The sequence below is a fragment of the Geotrypetes seraphini genome, chromosome 12, assembly GCF_902459505.1.
Source record: "Geotrypetes seraphini chromosome 12, aGeoSer1.1, whole genome shotgun sequence".
Taxonomy (NCBI): domain Eukaryota; kingdom Metazoa; phylum Chordata; class Amphibia; order Gymnophiona; family Dermophiidae; genus Geotrypetes; species Geotrypetes seraphini.
Genome location: NC_047095.1, coordinates 93,737,411 through 93,764,298, shown reverse-complemented (window position 1 = coordinate 93,764,298; position 26,888 = coordinate 93,737,411). Strand labels below are relative to the sequence as shown.

The 26,888-nt window shown below is 41.2% G+C and overlaps 1 protein-coding gene across 9 annotated transcripts in view; it reads right to left on the bottom strand.

The window, feature by feature from the left end:
• The window catches only part of C12H1orf21 (chromosome 12 C1orf21 homolog), a 610,172-nt gene that overhangs the window by 137,370 nt on the left and 445,914 nt on the right, over positions 1 to 26,888 (bottom strand). The window contains exon 1 of one of the 9 annotated variants that reach the window (XM_033916054.1): positions 24,671 to 25,027. The exons of the other annotated variants lie outside the window; for them this stretch is intronic. Within the exon in view, the coding sequence (XP_033771945.1) occupies positions 24,671 to 25,006 (336 nt within the window). The 5' untranslated portion in view covers positions 25,007 to 25,027. Of the gene's footprint in view, positions 1 to 24,670; positions 25,028 to 26,888 lie in introns of those variants that run through there. 9 annotated transcript variants of the gene reach the window in all.

Sequence of the window (26,888 nt, the reverse complement as noted above, 5' to 3'; positions counted from 1 at the left end):
GGGGGAGGGGCAGGGTATAGGGAAGGGCGGTGGAACAGGGTACAGAGTCTTACAGGGAGAGGGGCTGGCTGCATAGACTAGTAGGGCAGGGAGGGAATGGGGCTTGGTTCAGAGCCTGGCAGGGAGAATTTGGTTCAGAATGTTTCTTTTCTTGTTTTCCTCCTCTAAATCTAGGGTGCGTCTTATGGTCAGGTGCGTCTTATGAAGCAAAAAATACAGTAAGTTTTTATCAGAGGCAATGGAGGGTTAGCTGACTTACCCAAATCATAAGGAGAAGATCTGTCATCAATTACTATATGGAAATATCCCAGAACTATTTAAAAGTAATATTCACAGTTATACACCAAAAAGATCTTTGAGTTCTGAGAGTTTAGCCTTACTGAAGACGCCCGTGAACCCAAGACTTGTTGAGACTGGTAAAAGGACTTTCTGTTGCACAGGAGTTAAGTTATGGAACTCCCTGGTGGGTCAGATACGAAATTGCTGTGAAAAGGGTAGGTTCAGAAAATTATTAAAGACGCAGCTATTCATAGAGGCCTTTTTTAGGATTGGATGTATATATGTGTATTTTATTATGTATCTGTTTTTATTTTGTCCTTATTTTTAATATTATGTATGTAAATTATGTAAACTGTTTAGTTTTAAACGGTATATAAATGTTTAAAATAAATAAATAAAATCTGAATAATCAGCTGGCTTTCTTCCTTATCAATAGACAGATATTGCGGATTTACACCATGATGATTTCTCCATGACCACATCCAACAGATCAGTTTCAAGAAATAAACAAACAGCGAAGGAGACTCTGGTGCCCAATCATTTTTATTATGTATCAAGACTTGGCACGATCGTGTTTCGGCCCCAATGGAGTCTGAAATCGGATTGAGGGTATTCTTCTAAAGGAGTTAAAGATCAATGCAGTGAAGGGTTAAAAATGGCTCTTAACGCCAATCTTGTGGTCCTAAGCAAAGCTTGGCCGCAACACTTATGCACAACTTTCTCCTCCTTTGCTCCTTAAGGGGCCGAAACACGATCATGTCGAGTCTCCATACATAATAAAAATAATTGGGCACTGTTTGTTTACTACTTTCCGAGCTTTTGGGAAGTTGGTATCTCCTATTTTCCTGAGACAGTTTCAAGAAGTGACAGAAATGGATCTTTGATTTCATATGGAATAGGAAAATGCCAAAAGTGGCAAGAAAAATGCTGTATATACAGAAGGAGCAAGGGGATGTGGGGGCACCATTTATTTATTTATTCAATTTATACCGTTCTCCCAAGAGAGCTCAGAATGTTTTAAAAAGTACTTTATGGCTGCCCAGCTACAAGCGATGTTTGCCTAGGGAGAAAGAATCGATGACCTTGGAAAACAATGAGTTTTGGAAGGTACCAATTAGGGACATCCTTTGGTTTTATCAATTGAAGAGAAAGGGGAGGAGAATAATCCTTTTATAGGTATGAAGGCCAAACACAAAGAGCTTTAATGGTCCAAAAAAGTAACTAGATTTAGAGGTCCTTTTACTAAGGTGCGCTACTGCGTCTTAGTGCGCCAAAAGCTAACGTGTGCTGACGCGTCCAATTTATCCTTTGGACACATTAGCACGCATTAGCATTTAGCGCGTGCTAATTTTTAGCACGCACTAAGACGCACTAGCGCACCTTAGTAAAAGGACCCCTTAGTCCCTTATGTCAAAATGACCAGTTTCCACATGGGAAAATCTATGCAACCTTTAGAAAATGGTAACAGCATCTATTTCTTGTTTAGGACATTTTCAGGATGAGAAGGGAAGATTCTGCATTTTGAGGGAGCTAGGATAAGGGAAGATTAGGTTCTTATTTCGATAATTTTCTTTCCAGAACACATACAGTAGTCTGGACTATAGGTTTTATACCAGCGGTCTCAAACTTGTGGCCCCCCCGGTCCTATTTTGTGGTCCGTGGTCTGTATGCGATCTCACATACTGGGCAGGAAGAGAGGCTCTGGTGCCAGCTGACTTGAAACTTCCTGCTGTCATTACGTATGCCGGGATTCCTGCCTTTGCATATCTGCAGGGACTCATTACCTCCTTTCTATAGCCTGCCACTGCTGTTCCGGGGGAGCGGAGACAAGATGAAGGCAGGAGTACTGGCATACATGACGGCAGCAGGAAGTTTCAAGTCAGCTGACACCAGCACCTCTCTTCCAGCCCAGTGTGCGAGATCATGTACAGACTGCGGGCTGCAAAATAGAGGTACTGCTGGACAAGGGGAGCAGGGAAGGGATACTGCTGGACAGCGGGAAAGGGAGAAGAGGTACTGCTGGACAAGGGGAGCAGGGAAGGGAGAAGGGGTACTGCTGGACAGGGGAAGGGGGTAAAAGGAAGGGAGAAGAGCTGCTGCTGGACCTGGCAGAGAGGGAGGGAAAGGAAATGTGCTACACACTGGAGGGGAGGATGAGATGGTGAATGGGGAGACAGCATGTTGGATTGGGGGTGGGAGGGGGGATGCTACTGAGGGAAAAGGCAAGGACAGAGAGAGAATGCATGCAGGAGGCAGAAAGTGTTGGACTCATGGAGAGGGCAAGATGGATGGGGAGGATAGAAAGGAGGGAAGGAGAAATGTAACACTGGAGAAGGGGGAGAAGGCAGAATGTGAAAAGTTAGACTCATGGAGGGAGAGAGAGAGATGTTGTTTGGTTGAGGTAAGGGGGATCAGAGGAGAAAAAAAAATGTTGGACTGGTGGAAAGGAGGGAGAAATGTTGGACTGGGAAGGGGACCAGAAAGGAGAAAGAGAAGCGAGATGGACTGCAGGGGGCAGAAAGGAGGAAGGGAAGGAGGGAAAGAAAGAGATGTCAGACCATGGAAATAGGGAGGGAAGGAGAGCTAGATAGGAAAGGAAGGTAAGACATGGAAAAGTAGATTTTGAGAAGAAAGCAGAAAAATTGAATGTTAAGTTACATTACATTACATTATGAGATTCAAGGCGGATTACAAAAGAGTTATAAATGGTGGGTATGGAAGATCATTGGTGAATTCAAGAGAAGTTAAGGAGTAGAACAGGGGCAGGAGGAAGGAAGATATTTGTGATGTTAAGAGTGTTTCAGGGAATTCTTGAAGAGGATGCAAGGTAGAACATGAAGACAGAGAGAAAAACAGTCTATGAACACGAAGGCCCTGGAAACATAGTTAAAAGCACAGAAAAATAAAGTCACCAGACAACAAAGGTAGGGGAAATGATTTTATTTTCAATATAGTGATAAATCTTTCCTTTAACAGTTAGAGGAAAGATTTATAAAGAGTTTTACCTCATGCAAAATTGTCATTTCTTTAATAAGACATGAACTATTTTTTTCTGTGGCCTTCCAAGTACCTACAAACCCAAAATGTGGCCCTGCAAAGGATTTGAGTTTGAGACCACTGTTTTATACTCTTACTCACAGGAAACTTGCAGCAGGCATCAAATGGATTCTTCAGCTCTACCCCTTTGTGTCTCCCTCAGTTTGTACCAAAGCAATGGATAGCTTCTAAATAGAAGAAACAACAAGGAGGACACGAGGAACTCCCCGACAAACTCAATTTTGTTCTGCTCTGCAATCAAAACAAGTAATTAATCAGCACAACCAGCACTAACAACATTTCTTTCTTCTTATAAACTTTTGATAGAGAGAGCTATCGTATCACTCTTCATCTCTGTTAGATGGGCATCCCATGAGCATTTCTTTACCTCTTAGCTGCCCTGCGCGGACCAGCAGAAATTTCCTGCGGACCGGCACCGGTCCGCGGACCGGCGGTTGAAGAACAGTGATCTAGACTACTGCACTTGTTTACTGGAAAGAAGGGATGTATCAAAGCAGTCTCCTGACTCTAAGGAGGGGCAGATGAGCCTGCTTGAAGCACTAAGGACCCAAAAGCTGCGTCCTTTTGTGCTACCACGCCCACTCTTTGTAAAAGTTTGGCTAAATTCATGCTGCCCTTTTTGTCCTATGTAATTTTGCCTCATCAGCCCCCCCCTTCTAATTTCTTACATGGGCACTATGTTCTGCCTCCCCCTTTTGTCCTGGCACTTAAATTAGTGCTTCATAAATAAGACTATAAAAGTTGGTCCTATCTTTTTGTGGATCTCCAAAGCTAGTAAAGTGTTGAAATATCATACTTAACCGGCTATGCAAACCTGAAAATTCAATGCTGGTGTTCCAAAATGGACTGCCATTGAATTTTCAGGTTTAATGCCAGCAGTGGTCAGCAAAATGCCAACTGACTGCTGACTGAATATCAGGCCCTAAAAGGGAGAAAACTGTAGTTAATAAAATCCACTACCCAAAGTCTGACAATGGCTAAGTAAGTCTGCAGAAGTTAATATCAACAAAAGGTGGGTAAACAGAGAAAAGATGCATCATTCAGTGGCTGAATTTCAGAAGGCCTACAAGCTTTCAAAAACACTGCAAACTACAATTCAAAGAATACTTTAAAAAAGATTTTCAGAGTCCAAAGCCTTTCAACATGGTAGGTATCTGGTAGGTATCTTCAGGAAATTGATGAAATGCAGATTGATTTTTCTTGCAATGTTCTTCAAGACCAGCACTTTATAATTAAGTGTTGTATTCTCTAATTAAAGTGCTCTCTGTTTCCTTTACCCAAAAGACCGCCAAAGTTTTGCTTAATTCCTTCAGGTTCAACTTCTTATTGCTTAATTTGCCCAACCATACCTTACAAATTCAAAGTCATATGTTAAATCTGATTGGATATTTTCCCTAAAATTTTATTCGTTATGTAAAAAAATGTATAGCTTGTCAACCTACAATTCTTAGCAGATCACAGTAAAACATACATAATCAATATTACAGATAAAAACCATTAATAACATTAATCACAACACACAACTTAACTTGTATCTACAGTATATTAAAATATGAAAACATTTACTTGCCAAAATACATGCACATTCTATACCTTAGGTAAAGTACATGAAAGGATCCACTAATTATAACTGTGTTTGGGGAAATGCTTGTCTAAATAAAAGAGCTGTCAGCTGTTTTTGGGAAGTTTTCTGTACTGGAAATTAATCTTAATTCAGATGGTAAAGAATTCCTAAGGATAGGGCTGACAACATCTGGCAGAATTTACAAAACTGCACAATGGAGAATTTGTTCAGCATGCTGTACTTATTGAGCAGGAAGTAACAATGAATGAGCAAAAGAGGTAGGAAGCTTGGAGGTTTTGCTCCATGACCGGAAGAGAAAACCAGTCTATTATGTAGACTAGAGGGCAGGCTGCTGCTGCATTAATATACTGCACAGGCTGAGAAGGAGGAGGAAACATTGAGGATCAAACCTGGGCAGACAAAAGCAGAGAGATCAGGAAGATGAGCCTGGGACAGAGCAAGAGAGAAACGGGGGTGAGGGGGAAGAGGGGCAAGTCTGAGGAAACAAGAGCACCTACTAGAGCAGTGGTCTCAAACTCAAACCCTTTGCAGGGCCACATTTTGGATTTGTAGGGCCTCAGAAAAAATGTCACTGAAATGCATGCACAAAAGATAATAAACGGTCAAAATCCGAAAATAAGTGACTACTAGTGTTAAATTTGAGCGAACTGCAACAAAATAAGACCATTATGGTAGTGCAAAGAAAAGAGAAAAAAGAAGAAAAAAGGGGAACCAGTGCTATGATAATACAAAAATGATAACATTAAGTTTAAATAATAAGGAAAAATATTAAAAGAAGAAAGACAGAATCAAAGAGGAAGAAAAGAGGGAAAAAATATTAATAAATATAAGAATACATACCATGGTAAAAAAGGAAAAAAACATATGTCACAACAAATGTATATAATAAAGCCAAACTATCAAACAACAGAAAGGGAGAAAGTGAAAAGGAAAAAAGAAAACAATTAATATATTGAGTTAAAATCAATCACAGCATGTACTAAATTAAAAAATATATAAGAAAATAATTAACATATTGAATCATTGCATAAATAGCCATCACGTATAAAGCCTCTACAATAACCCCTTTGGGATACCATATGACCCACTATTATATGAACACAAACAAGTATATGTTGCGTCATCACATTTGAAAGACATATCATCAATATATATAGAGAGGTCTCTTATGTTGCCCGTAAGTATATAAAACAATCATATTATATCAACATATATAAGAAGTAATCATATTAAAAATCAGGGCATCAGAAATTAACCATATTAAAAATATAAAAATATATAAAAATAAATATAAAAATAACCCAATTTGAAAATACTTAATCACCACACTCAAAAAAGTTTTATCATTCATAAAAAATAATAATGTAATAGTAAAGTAATCATATTTGATCATCATTTATAAAAGAACCCCTCCTGAGGATCAACTATAGTATATCATAACCTAGCCCCCTCAAAATACCAAACATTATATAATATGATATATGATCAGAGCACAGAAATCTATATATGAATTCATCACATATAAAAAAATAATTATATATCAGCGGTAGATGCATCCAAAGCCCTGTGTAGCCAAATAGAATACAGTGGTGCCTCGCATAACGAACGCCTCGCACAGCGAACGCTGCGCACAACGAACTTCATGTCTTGCTTCCTACAACGAACTTCGTTTCACACAACGAAGTCGCCCGAGCTGCATCCTTCCACGCAGGCACTGCGCTTAACTGCCCTCTCTCCGCCTGGCTCCCTGTGCAGTGGCGGACCGTCGGCTCGCAGGGGCCCGGCGCCTACTGCTGATGCGTTGGGGGGGCGGAGCTACTCTCGCCGCTTCCCCGATGCTAGAAAAAAAAAATGAACAGTTAAGTCCCAGATTTTGCCGCTGAGACTCTGCCCTCTCTCACTGTAAAATTAGACTCTACTTAGTCTGTCTTTAAATTTAAAAAATGTGTGTTGTTTTAAAAAACAATTATGTTTTTAGATGTATCTAAATAAAAATAATAACAAAAAATTTATCTTTTTTTATGTCATCTTAGCATATTTTATGCTACAGAACAAATTATTTTTTTTAACATGTATTGTTATGGGAAAACGCGTTTCACATAACGAACTTTTCGCATAACAAATTTGCTCCTGGAACCAATTAAGTTCGTTGTGTGAGGCACCACTGTATATGCTAAAAATTAAAACTTAAATAGTGTACCTTAATTGGAAGACAAGATAATAGATCACCAATTTAAATTAAAGCCTCTTATAGAAAAACGTAATGAATAAGCAATAAGCATCACAGAATAAAAGATGAAGAGCAATTAAGCCATGCAGCCAAGAGGAGTGTGTATACAAAAAACTCCTCCGGAAAGAAAAGAATGTAAGAGATGGCTATAATCCAACCATACATGGTTTGTATTAATAAAAAATGAAACCAAACAGGCTTTCGAAAATATCATAGCACTGAATATTCTATGATCGGTCTCGTTACAAATATTCACTACTTTCTTGACCATCATAAATCTGTAGCACTCTTTTCTCTAGACCTATCCGCAGCCTTCGATACCATAGATCATGAAATTCTTCTCAATCGTCTGCAATCACTAGGGATAGAGGGTCAAGTCTTACAATGGTTAACATCCTTTTTATCGGATCGGATCTCGAGAGTCAAATTCAATGAATCCTATTCTGAAAACTTCTCTTCATCTTTTGGAGTTCCACAAGGATCAATATTATCTCCTCTTCTATTCAACATTTTCCTATCCCCACTTATCACCATGTCACAGTCACTAGGATTTACAACCTTTTCATACGCTGATGACATTCAGCTAATGCACCCTTTCAACCCAGAAAACATAGAAGAAATAAAAATTATCAATGACAAATTAGAAAAAATGAAAAACTGGTTAAAAAATAACAAACTGGCTTTAAACACTCAAAAAACAAAAACTATGCTTTTTACTTGGAAAGGAGACATATTTCAAAAAATACCATTCACACTTGATAACACTCCTATAGAATCGGTATCTAAGCTGAAAATCCTCGGTGTAATAATCGATGTTGATCTATCTTTTCATGACCATATCAGCGAAATAGTTAAATCATCTTTTACAGATTACGGCTCTTACGCTCAATTTCTACTTTTTTGGATACTAAATCACTCAATATTTTAGTTCACTCTCTTATTATTTCTAAACTGGACTACTGTAATTCTCTCCTAATCAACATAACCCAAAAAGAAAATAGACGTCTCCAAATCATCCAAAATACAGCAGTCAAATTAATTCATAATGCAAAGAAATTTGACCATGTTACCCCCTTACTAATTAAATCACACTGGCTTCCTATAACCCATCGAATTACCTTTAAAATTTTATTTTTGGTTTACAAAACATTGACCTTCAATGAACCCCAATATATTGCAAAAATGATTGTCCCACACAAATCTTCTCGTTCTTTAAGATCCTCTTCATCACAATTGCTCTCAATCCCTTCGCTAAGAATCATAGGCACAAGACGAAATGATATATTCTCTGTGAAAGCCCCTACACTGTGGAACTCCCTTCCAAACTTCATTAAAAACGAAACAGACCTCGCTGCGTTTAAGAAAATTTTAAAAACATATTTATTTCAAGACGCATTTGACTTATGAAACATAACATGTTAGGTTCCCATATTCTTCTTATCTCATCTTAACCCATTACTACCTCAATGTGCTTTCCCTTTGATGTCAATTTCTAACAAATAACAAAATTGTAACTTTTCCCCTTCCTTCCCACCCCTTCCTGTTCGTCCACTTCTATCTGTCTTTTAAGTGACTTTTGTAAACTAAATGTATTACCACATTCTGATGGTTTTTAAACTGTACATCGCTTAGATATTGTTATAAGCGATTCATCAAATAAAGGTTAAACTTGAAACTTGAAACTAATGTACCTGAAGAGGGGCTATAAACACAGTGGGAAAGTAATCTGTGAGGATAAAGTGTCTTATGTAAAAAAAGGAGGAAATCTCGTTTATAGAAACGTCATCTAACAGGATGGTATTACATGATTATATTACGTTCAAGGCTAAACATGCACGCCATGAGGAAAGAACCCATAAAGAACCAGTCCACAATTTTAGTGATATGTATATATATCAAAGGGAGAAAACAAAACGGCATACTCGAGTGTAAAGTAGGGGAGTGTCGCGGCTGCGAGCAGGGCTAGCGTTAATGAACCAGAAAAGGGACTAAAAAAACTAAATAAAACTAAAAATAGAATATAGAAAACCAATGAAAAAAAAGGAAAATGAATAAAAATAGAACAGCAGTAAGGAAGAAAGTTGGAGTGCTTACCTGATGTTATGTCACGCCGAGAGTCACTGTGAATAGTAAAAATCGCTAGAGTAAAAGCTCTGCGAAGACATCAAAAACTTTTAAATGAATGGAGAACGTAAAGCAACCTGAAAAATCGTAAAGCAAAACGCAGTAAAAATGTCAGAAAATGCCGATCAGGAAACTAAGGGGGTTGTAAAACAATCATCCAATAGACTTAAAAGGGGGCATGTTTCTATGTGATACAAATGTATGACTGGGTAGATTGAAGGGCAAAAAGTCCAATCAGCTAGGAGAGTGGGCGTGTGTATGTGAAGTCAATAAAAATGAATGGGTGTTATGCCTTGTATATGGAATGCATATAAATAATCAACAGAGCCTGACCTTATATAAAAGATTAAATATATGAAATAATTGTATGTGACATAAATTGAGGAAAAATTAAAAAGAACTAAAGTAAAAACAAAAGTAAAAACAAATGGCTACATGTAACACAGGAAATAAAATTTAAAAATATAGTGATAATACAAAGAATATGCAAAATATCTGTATGTGAAAAGGTAAACAGTGTTATATATAAGTACTTAAATTCAAACTGGGTCATATATAAAATAGACAGTAAATAATGACATGAATATAAATAGAGTGGGCCTTCAGCCTTGGGTGATTCTTGCAGATGTGGGCGGACTCAATAGCCATCTTAATCCACCTTAGAATGGAAATCTTAGATGCCACCTGACCCTTCTTTGGGCCATGGAAAAGAACAAAAAGGAGGTCAGAGAGACACAACTCCTTCAGGTACTAGAGAAGCATTCTCTGCACATTCAGCTTCACAAAGGAGGAAAAGCAGACTTCCCGATTCATATGAAACAGAGACACTACTTTTGGCAGAAAGGAGGGAACTTTATATAAAGACCTTGAATTCTCTGAGAAGGAAAGATACAGGTCCCGACATGACAGGGCCTGCAACTCTGAGACCCTATAAGCAGATATGATAGCCACAAAAATACCTTCTTGATAGCAGGGTCCTTGATGTAAGCCAAGTGCAGAGGCTCAAATAGAGCCTCAGACAGCATTTAGCGAACCAGTTCTGGATAGAGCAGTATTACTGGAGGTGTTAGAATCTGCACCAGGGCCTTGGGAGTTCTTTATCTACTAAGTGATAAGCATCAGTGAGGCTGTGTTCCAATACACTTATATTCATGATGATTCTTTGGCTTCACGGGAGAAGCTCTTAGAAACCACAGTTTGGGTCCACTTGTATTAGAAGGATGCTGGTGTTGTACCCTGAGGTTGTGGGTTCAATCCTAGTACCACTGTTTTGAGCCTGAGCAAGTCACTTAACCATCCTTTGCCCCAGGTACCATGGTTAGATTATGAGCCTGTCGGGACATATGGAAAAATACATACCTGCTTACTATTCAATGTATTTTAAACCGTTTTGGTATCTGTGGAGGAAAATCAGTATATCAAATAAAGATAACCATAACCAAAAGTGATAGGAAGCCAGAGAAGTAGAATCTCAACTGGACAGAACAGATAGATCAGCTGGTCTTTGTCAACATTTACAGAGTTATAATATTTATTTCTGTGCAGGTGCTTTTCTCTTATTCCTCACTGAGGACTAGATGCATTAAGACTATGTGGGTCTGCTCCGATCTGATTTTTTGGCCGATTCAGAAAGAGTTATTGATGCACTAAAAAGTTTCCATTCAAATGATTCATGTGGATGTTCGTCGTAATCCCTGACTCTGCCATCTGAATGAGCACTAGTGAAAACAGCAGGAGGAATGCCCACTCCCTCCTGCCACCGAGGCCCACCTCTGCGCCAGGCGCCCCCCAAATATCCCTTTCTCCTTCCTCCCTGAAAAAAAAGGCAGGAGGGATGCCCACTCCCTCCTGCCACCAAAGGCCCACCCCCATGCTAGGCACCCCTCTCACACATCCCCTACCCTTCCTCTTTCCCTCCTGCCAAAAAAGACAGAAAGGTTGCCCATTCCCTCCTGTCACTGGAGGTTCCACAAAACCCTACCCCTCTGAACCTTTTCAGAGAAGTTGGAGCAGGAGGGAAGCTCAGTCTGTCCCACTCGTAGGTCCGCCTATCCAAAATGGCAGGCCTTTCCCTCCCCAGTGCATCATGTGATGCACAGGGTGGGGCCTAAGGGCCTGATTAGCTCAGACACCTAAGGCCCTTCCCTCCAGGATACAAGGGGGAGGAGTCTAAGCCCTGATTGGCTTGACTAAGGGGGGGGTTGGCCGGTTCCTGGTGCCAGTTCGTCGGGGAGTGGCAACATAAGCCAGGGGTTGTGTATATGCTTTTTTTCTAAGGGAACAGAAATTGTTACATGCACAGCATCTGTACCCATTAAAAAAAAAAAAAAAGTTTAGATAGGTAAGCGACAGGTCTTGACCAGTTGCTTTTTTTGGATCGCTAAAAGTGATCACTTTTTTAGTGCATCAGGAAGCCATGTTAGAGCATCAGTCGCTCTACTAGTTTACATGGTATTTTAATACTAATGAGCTTATTTGCATGGTCAGATCGGGGAATGAGCGATCGTGCAGAAAACCAGGCGGCGAACCGTTTTCTGCATCAGGTTGGCAAAAGTGATCGTTGTTAAAGCTGTTAAAACAGGTTTGGCGACGAATGCTGGCTTTAATGCATCTGGGCCTTCACTGGCCTCTATTCTGAGCCTTGTCCCCACTTTCTAAACCTCTTATATAGGCCAGCCATTGCAGTGACAATGCCTAGCCAAAGGCATCCAGAATATGCCCGCCCGGTATTGTTGCTCTGCAATGGCTGAGAAGGTGTGCTATCCCAAGCCCTTGTCAGCTGCTGCAAATGTGTGTACCCAATAAGTTATATAATACTGTCAATACCTATTTATATCCATATCTATGATGCCCTTTATTCCTCTTTTTATTTATTCTTTAAAGTGTGACAGTTACTTTAGTTTGACTATGAGCAAAAATGCTCTGTACTTTTATTCCATCTTCATGCCATATAGGGAACTTCTGTGTTTATCCCAAGCCTTTCTTGAATTGTCACCATTTTGAACCCATTTTGATGTTTTAAAGTTTTCCTCCTTGCAATTTCACTTTATGTTGTCTAGTTCTACTGTCTCTCCATTTTGGAAAGGTTGCTTTGCTCCTCTCTATCTTTCAAGGATTTAAATATCTGTGTCTTATCTCTCCTGTACTACTCTCCTTCAGGGTAGTATATATATTCAAGTCTTCAAGTCTCTTTTCATATGTCTTCTGGTGGGTCCCCATGCCATTTTGGTCACTTTCCTCTTTCTACATCTTTGGTAAGTAATTGCTTTTAAAACTGAATGCAGTACTCCAAATGTGGTATCATTAATTGCTTGTATGGGAGCATTATCCCCTTCTTTCTGATGGTTTGTGAACATCAGCCTATTGCATGCAGTTCATTTGCACCCTACATTTCTTAACATTAAAGCTTAACTTCCACGCTTCTAATTTTTGTAGATACCATACCATATTGTTTCTTATAGGAATATAGGAATCATTGCGGCGTACATAATATTAATGAGGTTAGCAACACAGATATTATGAATCACATAGCAAGATCATTTCTCATCTATTCTACTCCCTCAGGAGCATCTACTCTGTTGCCAATCTTCGTGTCATCTAAAAAGGCATACTTTCCTTCCAAAACTTCTGCAGTACCATTCACAAATATACTGTACTGAATCAGCTCCAGGGTGGGTACCTGAGGCACTCCACTATTCTTCTTTCTTTTGAGCAAATTCCATTTACTGTCACCCTATGCCACACATCAGTCAATCAAGCTTGTAGATTAATCCAGAGGCTTGTCTCTTCGGGCTACCTTGAATCAGTGTCTGAAACCCTCAACCCCACTAGCTCCTCACATGTCTTCAGGGGAGGGGGGACACAGCCAGTACCTGCTACAGTCCTCTGGAAAAACAAGGGGCCACTCATCCTGCGCTCCACCGCCTGAACATCAGGGCAAGCTGTGCTCCCAGGGGAACTCTCCCCAAGCTGCCTTAAACATGAGTGCAGACTGGCTAGGTAGGTTCCCTGTAAAAGGGTTGCTCCCCCCAGCTACAGCCCTCTGAATCCAGAGGCTTTATCTTTTCCCAAGCAGAGCTGTCCCAGGATTTTTGGAAACCTCTGTAGCACCAGGAAGCCTCAAAAGTTAGATAAAAACCTGAAAACAATAAAACAGATGCAGAGCAGAAAAAAAAGACACCTTCTCAGCGCGTTTTCAGAAGGAAAAACTGAGAAGGTGGAGTTGAAAAATGTAGATGATGTCTTCTGCAATCCTTGGGGGTAAAGGAAAGAAACCCACTTGTCAAGCTTACTATACCCTTTACTCTAGAAATCAGTGTTCCCATGCATTAAGCTTGCACATTTTTGTAAAAGGGCCCCCAAATGTTGGAATGAAAACTGTACTGGGGTAACATGCATATGTCTCTTAGAATCTGAGTGAGAACAGAGAGCGCCCCTATTTGCATACCTTAGGTGTGAGGAAACGAATGACATGTGTGTGAATGGGAAATCAAGCCCATAGAGTTCTCGGAACAAAGAGACCCACGCAGCCACCAGCTGTGGCACATGGGAACACTGCTGTACCATTAAAGGAGGAGGAAAAAAACAGTTTAAAAAAATCCCAAATCAGCTTTGCAACAGGAAGGTTTTAATTACTGCCTGCAATTAAAGATGACAAATCTGCACACTTAAGCACTCAGTACAACCATCGAGTCACAGCTTTTTCATAGCAGATGTGCCACATTAGATCTGCAGTTGGTAAACATGGAGAAAGAAAAGGCACTTTAAATGTCCAAAGTTTCCCAAGGAATAATCATTATGCTTTAAAAGCAGGAGAGGGCAGAAATGTAAAGAATTTTGTTCAAAAAAATTATTTACAGGTGTGCTAGTCTAACATGCTCAAATTCTGTGCCAAACTAGAAGGGAAGATTAGGTCCTTACCTCGATAATCTTCTTTATGATAGAAGGGTACAGGAGTCTTGAAAGTGGATTATGTATCCCCACCCACAAGTTTGGGTAGAAGGAGTTTCTCTGGCTCCACCTCCTATTCTGGGCTGCACTCCAGCAACTCCTCAGTTTGTACCAAAGCACGATAAAAGGAGAAATAAATAGGAGGGATATGGGGATTCTCCCTGACACAGCCAGTTCTGATTTGCTCTTAAAATAGTGTTGAGTATCAAATCAACTTCAGTATGAAACAGTGAACAAACATGGTACAAAACATGTGAGATAAAAGAAAAACCAAGGTGGCACTAAAAACATCTACCTAAGCGCAACCAACACTAACATAAGAACATAAGATTAGCCTTTCTGGGTCAGACCCTTTCTGGGTCAGACCAATGGTCCATCTAGCCCAGTATCCTGTCTTCGAGGAGGCCAATCCAAGTCACGTGCCTGGCAAAAACCAAAATAGTAGCAGCATTCTATGCTACTGTTCCATGTCTGTCTCAACAGCAGACTTTGAATTTTTCCTCCAGGAACTTGTCCAAACCTTTTTTAAAACCAGCTACATTAACCACTCTTACCACATCATCTGGCAACGCATTCTAGAGCTGAACTATTCTCTAAGTGAAAAAATATTTCCTCCTATTGGATTTAAAAGTATTACTCTGTAACTTCATAGAGTGTCCCCTAGTACATCGATCCACTTGTACATGTGGATTTTGTAGATTTCAATCTTATCTCCCCTCAGCTATCTCTTTTCCAAGCTGAAGAGCCATAACCTCTTTAGTCTTTCCTCATATGAGAGGCATGCCATCCCCTTTATCATCTTAGTCACTCTTCTTTGAACCTTTTCTAGTAATGCTATATCTCTTTTGAGATAAGGAGACCAGAACTGAATGCAATACTCAAAGTGAGGTCGTACCACTGAGTGATATGATGCATTATAACATTCTTAGTCTTGTTAACCATCCCTTTTCTAATAATTCCTAGCATCCAATTTCCCTTTTTGGCCGCCGCTGCCACACACTGGACAGAAGGCTTCAGCGTATTGTCAGTGATGATACCCAGTTCCTTTTCTTGAGCGCTGACCCCCAAGGTGGTCCCTAGCATCCGATAACTATGATTTGGATTATTCTTCCCAATGTGCATCACTTTCTGATAGAGATTCCAGAGGTACTCCTATGACTATACAATTAAGAAGTTACAATGCTCTTCAAATAATTTTTTTTTTTTTAAACTTCTGACAGGCAGAAATCCAGACTTCTGGATATATATAGCTCTCTGTGACAGAAAGCAGGCTAAATGGAAATCTGATAGGATGGGACGTCAAGACTCCTATACTTTTCTACTAGAAAGAAGATTATTGAGAAGAACCTAATCTTCCCTTCTGGTGCAAAGGGTACAGGAGTCTCGACAAGTGGGACATACCAAAGCAGTTCCTGGAGTCTAAGGTGGGATAGAAAGTCTGCTTGAAAAGAGAAGACTGAGAGGGGACATGATCGAAACATTCGAGATATTGAAGGGAATTGACTTAGTAGAGAAAGAGATTGTTAAAGTTAGAGAAAAGATTCCGTACAAACGTAAGGAAGTTCTTCTTCACCCAGAGAGTGGTAGAAATCTGGAACGCTCTTCCAGAGGCTGTTAGAGGGGAAAGCACCCTTCAGGGATTCAAGACAAGGTTGGATAAGTTCCTACTGGAACAGAACATATTCAATTAAGTCTAGACTCAAATAGGGCACTGGCCTTTGACCTAAGGGCCGCTGCATGAGCAGACTGCTGGGCATGATAGACCATTGGTCTGACCCAGCAGCAGCAAATCTTATGTTCTTATGCTGTCAGCACTGTGAACCTGAAAGCAATGTCCATATGTGTTGCCATATCCACTCTTTAAAATTTCGTAAAAATGTGGAACGTGAACCATGTAGCCACTCTACAAATCTCTTCAGTCATTATCGCCCAGGCCTCCACCCATGAAATCACCACCCTTCTAGTGGAGTGAGCTTTCAAAAATATTGGCAGTTGTTTACCACAGCCAATGTAAGCTGAGGCAATCACCATTCAAATCCATCTGGAGACCTTAGAGGCTGTCTTTCCCTGCTTGCCAGTGTTTGTTAAAACAAAAAGATGATCCGAAAGATGAAATTCATTTGTCACTTCTAGGTAACAGAGAAGAACTCTCCTAACACCCAGCAGCTCCAACAACCTATCTTTTTTCTTCGAACCTGTGGCCTGGAACACGAGAAGTCACACTTCCTAATTAACCTGGAAGGCCGACACTACTTTTGGCAAAAACAAGGGAACTCTACAGAGTATAACCCTGGCCTCTGTAAGCTTGAGGAATGTCTCTGCATTAGAATGTCTATAATTCTGAGACTTCGCGCCAAGGTGATAGTCACTAGAAAAATTGTTTTTACAGTCAGAGAAGCCTCCTGAAAAAGGCTCGTATGGGGCCTTAGTTAGACAATGTAAAACCATGTTAAGGTTCCAAGCTGTAAAATGTTGGCACACAGAGGGGGATGTAGATGCAACACCCCCTTCAAGAATCTGGCTACATCTGAATGATGGATCACTGGTCTGACTCAGCAGTGGCAATTCTTATGTTCTTATAACCATGCTACCTGCACTTTGAGGGAACCAACTGCCAGACCCTCTTCGAGACCTGCTCGCAAGAACAGTAGGACTACAGTCACTGGGGCTCTTAATGGTTCCACATGCTCCTGTGCATACCAGCACTGGAACATTTTCCAGGTCTTGATATAGGCCATTCTAGTGCTTCTGGACTCACAGTTTTGGCTGAAGAAACATGAGACTTTCTTTTTGCTGGCTGACGCCATCAGATTGAACGTCAAGCACCCCCATCAACTCACAATGCTGTTGAAGACCTTCTAAGACAGTGACCATTCCCCTGGGTCCAGGGTCTGTCAGTTGAGATAGTTTGCTTGCACATTGTCTACTCCCGCTACTGACAGCGCCTGTAGATGGATCTTCACCCAATAGAAAAGTAACTGGGCCTCTAATTTCAACGGAGCACTCTTGATGCTGCCTTGTCTGATGACATATGCCACCCCTGTGGCACTGTCTGAGAAGTCCCTGACCTCTTTGCCTTCCAAGGTGCTCTACAATGTCTGCAGTGCCAAACAGACGGCCCTCACCTCCAATTTGTTTACAGACCATTTCCTCTGGGAGAATGACCAATATCCTTGGACTAGATGACCCTTGTAATCGCCTCCCCAACAATATAGGCTGGTATCTGCTGTCAGAATTGCCTAGGAGGATATGTAGGGAGGTAGACCTTTGGCCAGCAACTCCGGCTGTAGCCACCATCACAAACTGCGCCATGCTTCCTCCATCCAGGACAAAGGTATTTGGAAAGAATCCTTCTGCGGAGACCAAAGACACAACAACATCTTTTAGCAGGTGTAGATGAGCCTCTGCCCAAGAGACTATCTCTACAATTGCTACCATTGAACCCAGCACCTGTATGATCAAAATCTGGCGGGTTAGTTTCAGTTTTCATGGCTCTGGTAGAAACACATGACCCACTGTCGAACTGAACTCCCAAGTACTCCAGGGACTAAGTCAGTTCCAGGTGACTTTTCCAGAAATGAATGATCCAGCCTAGATCTTGTAGGAGCTGGAGCACTTGTGCCACTGCTTTCTCATCCTCAGTCTTGGACAGCGCTCTGATCAGTCAATCTCCAAGTACGGATGCACCTGAATTATTGCTTTGCAATAGATGTGCTGCAACCATGACCAACACCTTGGTGAAGGTGCTGTTGCTAGACTGAAGGGTAGTGCTACAGAGTGGTAATGATTTCCTAGTACATTAAAGCTCAGAAATTTCCTGTGGTCCAGAAAGATGGGAATATGCAAATACGCCTCTGTCAAATCCAGAGATTAGAAATTCACCATTGCAATTACCGACCGAATGGTCTCAATGTGGAATTGGGGCACTTTTAGTGCTGCATTTGCCAACTTCAGATCCAGGATTGGCCTTCAATCGTCTGAGTTTCTTTTGGGCACAATTAAGTATATAGAGTATCTCCTTAACCTGATTCTTCTGTTGGTATCTGCTCTACAGGTTGAATATCTATTAGCCTTTTCACTGTTACTCACACTTTGATCACTTTTTCTGGTTGACCAACTGCGGAGTCCACAAAATAAACATAGAAACAAAAAACATGAAGGCAAATATAAGCCAAATGGCCCATCCACAGCATCCACTATCTCTTCCTCTCCCTAAGAGATTCCATGTGCCCGCCCCATGCTTTCTTGATCTCAGACACAGTCTTTGTTACCACCACCTCTACCACCCTTTCTGTAAAAAAAGTATTTCCTTAGACTACCACCTCTTAACTTTATTCTATGCCCTCTCATTCTGGAGCTTCCTTTCAAATGAAAGATTTGCCTCATGCATATTTATCCCACGTACAGTAGGTATTTAAACATCTCTATCATAACTCCTCTCTCCCGCCTTTCCTCCAAAGTATACATATTGAGATCTTTAAGTCTGTCCCCATACATCTTATGATGAAGACCACTGACCATTTTAATAGCCTTCCTCTGGACCGACTCCATCAGGTTTATATCTTTTTGAAGGTGTAGTCTTCAGAATTGCATACAATATTCCAAATGCAGTCTCACTAGAGTTTTATACAGGAGAATCAATACCTCCATTTTCTTACTGCCAATTTGGGGTACCCTTCTAGCTTTTGCCGTACCTTTTCAATCTGTTTGGCTACCTTTAGATTATCATATACTATCATTACTACTACTATTTATTATTTCTATTGCGCTGAAAGGCATACGCAGTGCTGCACATTCTAACACACAATAGACAGTCCCTGCTCAGAAGACCTTACAATCTAATTTAGGAAGAACTTTTCAGGGTTGGGGAGATTATAGTGGGTATCGGCATCTGATAGCAGTGAGTGGGAGTTAAGAGTTGAAAGCAAATCACATTCCTCTTCCATGCACAAAAGTTCTTCACCCCTAAACTGTACCGTTCCCTCAAGTATTTGCAGCCCAAATGCATAACCTTGCATTTCTTAGCATTACATCTTAGTTACCAAATTTCAGACCATTCTTCAAACTTCACTAGGTCCTTCCTCATGTTATTCACACCATCACAGGTAAATATTGCAGCGTGCCTGATTTTAAGGCCAAATGGGATCGGCACATGGGATCTCTTCACAGGGCAAAGGTAGGGGAGGGACATTAAGGTGGGCAGACTGTTAGTGCAGGCCGGCTAGGTAGGTACCCTGTGCAGTGTAATAATACTGCAACTATTTTACATTCCCTCAGAAATATTCATTTTCCATGATATAAGGCTAATTAACGCTGGCTTTTACAAAGCTGTGGTAGAGATTTCTACTGCAGGCCGGTGAGGTGAATACTCATAAAATTCCTATGAGCATAGAGCATTTACCTTACTGGCCCATGGTAGAAATCTCTACCATAGTTTTCTAAAAGGAGCCCTAAATGAGGTAAAATAAAAGAAACATTTGATGGGAATAAGGCTTTCATTTGCTTTTGAGAATTTAGAGTCTGGAAGGAAGCTGCCACCTCTGAAAATCTCCCATTCCTCCCTCATCTTCCCAGCCCTCTGCCCATTTTTTTTGTCTTTTCTTTTCCTGGTATTTCTCTCCTTTTGGAGTGAATGTCTAGGTGACACAAATTTCTTTTCTTTTAGTATCATTGGCTGACAGGATATATTTCTGCACAGCCTAGTGGTTAGAGCAGTTCAGCACCAGGGAAGCCAGGGTTCAAATCACAATACAGCTTCTTGTTATCCTGGGCAAATCATTTAACTCTCCTTTGTCTCAAGTACAAAATTAGACAATAAGCTCTCTGGGGACAGGTAAATACCTAGTGTGTAGGAGCAAGATGGCAACTGAGCAGGACGAGTAGCTGAAGGCTCCCTCCACAATAGGTTATTCTTTTTCCCTCTGTGAATTTTTTAATTCAAATTTATGATGCCTAAAAGAAGAGGGAAGCAGCGGGTTTATCCTCCACCTGTACCTGCTACTTCAAAGCTGCAGCAGACGGTTATAACATCTTTTATGGTTGCTCCAATGACTCTGGGTGTTTCTGCTGCTGAGCCGTGGGAAAGGCTCAGCCTGGACGACAATTTTTCATTGAACCTGGCAGGACCCAAACCACCCCTAGCTCCCAGAGAGGCTTTGGAGCATCAACCAATCAGAGAGGATCTTTGGAGGTCTCCGAATGTGACTGGGACTGAGCTCCCGGCAAACCCAGAAGAGGGAGCTTCGACTCCAGTGGAGGTGTCGTAACTCAATGGGAGCGGAGAACCTATGATGGCGTGTGGTGGGGAGTGTAGAGGAAGCCTCGGTCTAGAATTTACTGGGGCCACAGTTGAAGAATGGGCAGTTGTGCCTACACTCAAGCCACTCGAAAAACCTCAGGTTGTTACAGTGGACTCCTTATGGTCTGTCATTGAAAACCTCTACCTGGTATGTACCAATTTCATGACTCTTTCTTTAAACCTAACTATTAAACTTGCCCAGGTTGAGACAGAGGTTCAGAAACATACTTCTGAGATTGTCAAAATCAAAATGCTACAGAAAATGTATTAAAACAACAAATGCTGGATAAAACTTTGCTTCTGAGGAAGATTTAAAATTTAGAAAATCAAAATAGAAGCTTAAACTTAAGAGTTTTAAATTTTCCAGTTTCTAAATATATAACTCTGCAAAAATTGCTTAAAAATTTTCTGATCAATGAATTGAAGATTTCAGAAAATAGTATCCCTCCTTTACAGAAACTTTATTATTTAAAAAGATCTCAGAAAAAGCTGAAGCCTCTAGGAGAAGTTATGGAGGTTTCAGCATTGCTGGAATCATCTGATATAGAAATTACTGCTTGTGCTACACTGCTGGTTTCTTTTGTAATTTTACAAGATAAGGAGATGATATTAAAGTTATATTATAATTTGAAACAAGTCTCCTTTTTAGGAGAAAAGATCTATATATTTCCTGATGTCTCAAAATAGACTCAAGTTAGAAGGAAGGAATTTTTGTTTTACCACAGTAAAGTGATTTCCTTAGGAGCCCTTTTTCAATTAAGGTTTCCATTCAAATGTTTTGTTTCTTATCAAGACAATAGATATATATTTTATGATCCTGTTCAGTTGTGGGTTTTTCTTGACAGTAAGGGGATATCAATGACAACTCAAGAAGATCCAGTGTAACTTGAGTCCTAAAAATAATATCATTGGAGTTATCCTGTTCTATTTCTTTGGAAAAAATGTTAATGTAAATCCTTTTCCCTAGGATTTTTCTATTCTTGCCTCCCTATAATTGAGGACTGTAGTTTAGTATTAAATACTTATTTCTTTTTGTATTCATCCAATGTATATTGGTTGTAATAATGATTTCTGTAATTTCTTTTATATATGTAAATCTTGATTGTTAACATAAAAGAAAAGAAAGAAAAAGAAATACCGAGGGTACCCGACTTATTTTGAACTATTGCTGAGAAACGTTTGAGTTAAAAATGTAATCCCCCCCTTCCCTGCCTGCATTTTGGGGGAATGAGCACATCCCTTCTGCACTGTATCAGGCTCTGTTGTATTAGAAACCCAAACGCAGGCTTCTTGTACAGAAGCACATTCGGCACACTGTACGAGTGGAACTGGATTGTGTATCCAGGGCTGTGGAGGTAGAGTCAGAGTTGGTAAAAATGTATTGACTAAGACTCCAGTTTCAAAATAAAAACTTATAACATTATAATATATGGTTTACAGTAGAATCTCAGTTATCCAGCACCCACGGGCATTGGTGTATACCAGATAATTGTTTTTCTGGTTGAGAGTGTGTTAGAAACCTTGTCAAACACAGTTTCAATTCCTTTCCCCAAAGCACCAGTGCAGCAGCGGTCCTGAGCCACATAGCCCTCCTCCCTCAAGCCTCGAAGTGGCAGAAGTCGGTGGTGGTCTTGAGCCGTGAACCCCCTCGCTTCCTCTCTCTCTTCTTTACCCAAAGTGCAGTGGTCAGCAGGAGGCAGCCTCAGAGAAGACTGCTTATGGCCAGCCCTGGCAGGGCCTTTCCTCTGACGCATTGGAAGTGATGCGTCCAAGGAAAGGGAGAGGGAGCGAGCGAGTTCGCAGCTCAGGAGCGCCGCCTTCTTCTGCCACTAAGGGGCTTGAGGGAGGAAGGAGGGTTTTGTGTCTTAGGACCACTGCTGTACTGGTGCTTCGGGTCGGGAGGAAGGTGGGGTTTGAGGCTCAGGACTGCCACCACTTGTAGTTCTTCAGGGCTTGAGGGGGGGGGGGTTGTGGCTCAGGACCGCTGCCACTGGTACTTCGGGAGACATTTTTTTTCCTCAACGGCAATTTTTTTGCTGGTTGGGTGAGAGACACAGTTAACTGAGACTCTACTGTATTTATCATTTTATACTTAAATATAATTTTAGATCCAGGACAAATTTAAAGCTTAATATCAGTATGAGTCCGAGTCAGAGCTGGAATGGGAATCAGACAGTAGAAAAATAGAGGAGTCACAGATGAAGGTTTGGTGCAATTAGGGTTACTACATGGCTCCAGAAAAAGGAGGACGGATTGAAACATCCGGGTTTTACTTCCATTGATGGAAGTAAAACACAGATGTCTCAATCTGTGCTCTTTTTGCTGGAGCCACATGGTAACCCTAGGTATACTGGCTCCACGACCCTGTGTATATCTGTGAAGTGCTTTGGACAAAATCCCCAATACAGAGCCATTATCACCCTGAAGTTTTCAAACTAGCTAAAGTGAGGAATGCTCTCTGCCCAGTCTTACTTTATCGGATATTCACTGCACTTTTTAATCTTTCACCAAGTATGAAGCATGAGCCTGCTCTTTTCAATTCCTGCCTTCCTCCTAGTACAAGTCTTTAAGTTCTGCACAATAAATTGAGAATATTTTTGTATATAAAATACTCACCATCTCTTTTGCTATAGCCAAAGTGAGATTTAAGATAATCCTGCCTTTTTCACAGGGATCCCTCACCTCAAGCCTATGACAGGAGTAAACAATGAATTGCTTGTTTTGCTCATGCCATCTTCCTAGCAGCAATCATAGAGAGGAAAATCCATTAAGGAAAATTTGTGATCTGCAAGAAGATGGACTCAACCGTGTTATATGAGGAAGGAATTCTAAGGAACTAGGGCAAAGATATACCAAGGTAATAAAACACTTTGCAACCAGTGTGGTATTCTTCAATGCAAGGACCACGAGTCATTGATGGCCCCCAGGTACCTCTAGGGCAGCCACTGTCATCATTCAGCTTTTTTTTTAAAAACAGTAAGGCTCACCAGACACTCCCCTTCCCTCACCCTCAACACTTCCCCTGATCCCTCTGGGCATACCCTCAGGGGGGATTGGGCAAGAGATGCTGAACTGGGGACTGGGGGTAGGAAGGGGTTAGAGAAATGCTAAACTGGAGGTAGGAAGGGGTTGGAGAGATGCTGAATTTGGGAGGGAGAGGATGGGATTGGAAAGATGCTAGATCTGAAGAGGAGAGGAGACATAGAGGTTTTGACAAAAAGAAAGCAACACAGATGGCATAAGGCTAGCTAAGGGGGATGTTTGAGAGACACAGGTAGGTAGGGTGGATGACACTGGCATACACTGATTGGTATCATGGCTTTTCATAAGAAGATATTTATTGGCTCTTTTTCAGCCCTTTTGGATTCAAAGCGGCCTTGCTTTAAAAATGAGCAGAGTACTGCCACAGTAGCTTCTGCAGGCCACTTAAAAACTGAAATCACTGTAGAATTACAACTGCAAAAAATACCTCTTCTTGAACAGTATCATTCACCACAGCTATTTTTTTCTTCAATACAAGCATGCACACACCCATCCGCTGGGTCTTATTAACTGGTTTCCTTGAGTTGTTACACCTTACAGTATTAAGACAATAACTGTGCTGGAATTCCCTTTATTGTGCCAGTTTTCCTTTTTCTAAAAATAAAAAAATACAGCCAGCACTTTGTACCTTATAGAGCAGAAAAGGCACACTACAAAATAATTAGCTCCGGAATTTTTACAGTGCTGTCTTGGAGTCTCTTCCTCCCCTCCCTCACTGCACACATGTCCCTATAAACATTTCAAGGGCAGATGTTACATTTCTGGGGCAAGATATAGTGATCCACACAGGGACACAGAGAAGTGTAAAGTGCTGTAATAAAACAGGACCTGCAACACACATGAATTTGGATGGCCACATTAGTAATGAGTCCTGCTCACCTAACTTACTTGGCATTTCTGACAAGACAACTACCACCTGCTGGCTGAGGGGGTTCCTGAATATTTTGGGCAAGTGGCTCTTTTCAACCGCTAAAAGATTTGGGACCTCCAGCCTATCTCCCTCATATTTCATTTTACTACTTTCTTCACTCACCCCCCATTCCAGTCTTCCTGACCTCCCCAGCCCTTCTCTATCAGTCCTCCACTCCTCCCAGTGCTTCCTCACCTTACTGTCTTTGCTGCTGCTGCTGCCGCCACCACTACCAGTGCTGGTACTGCTGACTTCCTGGTCCATGACAGCCTGCTTGCGTGAAGAGCCACCTTTGCTGCCCCTGCCACCCTTGGTCTCTCGGCCCGGGCGGTTCTCATGCTGCTGATGTTGCTGCCCTTGAATTCCTGTTCCACGTTGGCCTGTTACAGTTGAGGCTGACACTGGTTTCCCACTCCGCACAGCTCTGCTGCCCTTAGTTTCCCGGCCTACGCGGGTCTGTTGCTGTTGCACCTGATCTGACCTGCGTGGGCCTGCTGTCCCAGATTTCATGTCTGTGCCTTCTCGAATCATCTGTTGCCCATGCCCTTGTTCTACTGACCTATGTGGGACTGCTGCTCCAGATCTTATGTCTGCGCTTTCTCGAACCTGCTGCTGCCCTTGCCCCTGTACATGCTCTCCTGCCCTTCGTGGGACTGCTGCCCCAGATTTCATGTCTGTAACTTCCCCAGCCTGCTGTATCCCCTGCCACTGATCTCCCGGCCTGCACAGGCCTCCTGGCACAGCTTGAATCCTTCTCCCAGGTGTGGGGACAGTTATTTTTTTTTCTTTCCTGCACACCCTGTGATGGTCTTCCAAGCCACAAGGGGTCTACGGACCAGAGGCTGAAAACCATTAACTGCAACTGTGTCAGCATTTGCTTCAGGAAGTAAGTAAAAATTTTAAATCACTAAGATTTGTTTTACTCTGATTTTTTTTTTTTTTTTTTTTTAGATCTTCCCTGAAGCAGTATTTCTGATGAAAGTTTTTCCTACCTAGTCACTCCTATCAATAACTCAGGGTACTGCTGAGCTGCCTGTGAAATGTAGCAGAGATTGCCAGAAGCCTTTGAATTGAAATTAATAACACTACTGCTGTTCTAAACCTACATTGCCATGGCAGTGAAACACATGTCAAAAAAACAAGTGCAGCTGAAGGGGGAAATATCAATTAGAATAAAGCCTGGAACCCATCCCTGGACTACATGAGGGAAAATTCAGGACTGTAGAGAAATTGAGTCTCATCGTTCACATCTTCAAACTTACTTTTCTGTAGAACATATTGATTAAGGCCTTACTAAGTCCAGAAAAGGTGGTAAATGTATGGAATAGTCTCCCAGTAGCGGTGGTGGCCAAATGGCCCATCCGCAGCATCAGTCATCTCTTCCTCTCCCTAAAAGATCCCACATGCCTCTCCAACACTTTCTTTAATTCAGACACAGTCAGTCGGTAGTGGAGACAGAGACTGTGTCTGAATTAAAGAAAGTGTGGGAGAGGTATGCAGGATCTCTTAGGGAGAGGAGGAGATAAAAGATGCTGCGGATGGGCCATTTGGCCTTTAACTGCCGTCATGTTTCTATTCTCTGTCTCCACCATCTCTACTGGGAGACTATTCCACACATTTACCACCCTTTCTGTAAAAAGGTACTGTATTTCCTTAGATTACTCCTGAGCCTATCTAGAAAACTGACTTCAGTTACAAGTCTTTATACTCAAATATCACCTTGGAGGAACCTATGGGTGTTAGCAAAGAGACAAGAATTTAATTACCATTTTTGTGTGATGTGGAGAATTGTCACCTACGTAAACATTTTCTCATGCAAAGGAGAGTGTTTCCAGCAAGCTAAAATATTTACAGGCAAGACAGATGTTTTACAGCTGGCTTTTCTGGATATGCTAAGACAAAAAAGATTATTTAGATAAAACTGAACAAAAAATAGATTTAAGAAAGTTAATTGACCAAAAAGCATTGCTGCTTACCTGTAATAGACAGCAAGATTGATCAGACAGAGAAGCAGATACTGTCATTGCACTGGGACAGTTCTCCCAGAACTGAGAACTTAGTGTAATCTTCTGTTATTCCAATAGCTCAAAAATGTAGGCAGCTCCCGGGAAGGTGGGAGGAACTGTGTGTCTGATTAGTCCTGTCAATGGGAAACATCAGTTACTGGTGAAAAATAGTGCTTTTTCCTTCAACAAGCAAGTCAGGCTTATACAAGGGGTGACTGCTCATTTCCTTATGTATTGTGCGTTATCAGGAATAGCCCACATACCAAAACTATTAAATGCACTGTCTCTGATTCAAGCAATAGTGCCATCTCTTGGCGCTGAGAACTCTGAGTAAGATTCAGCAGTATATCAAATCCGAATAAACGTAAGTGAAGGTATGAAACAAAGATCAAGTAGCTGATTTACAG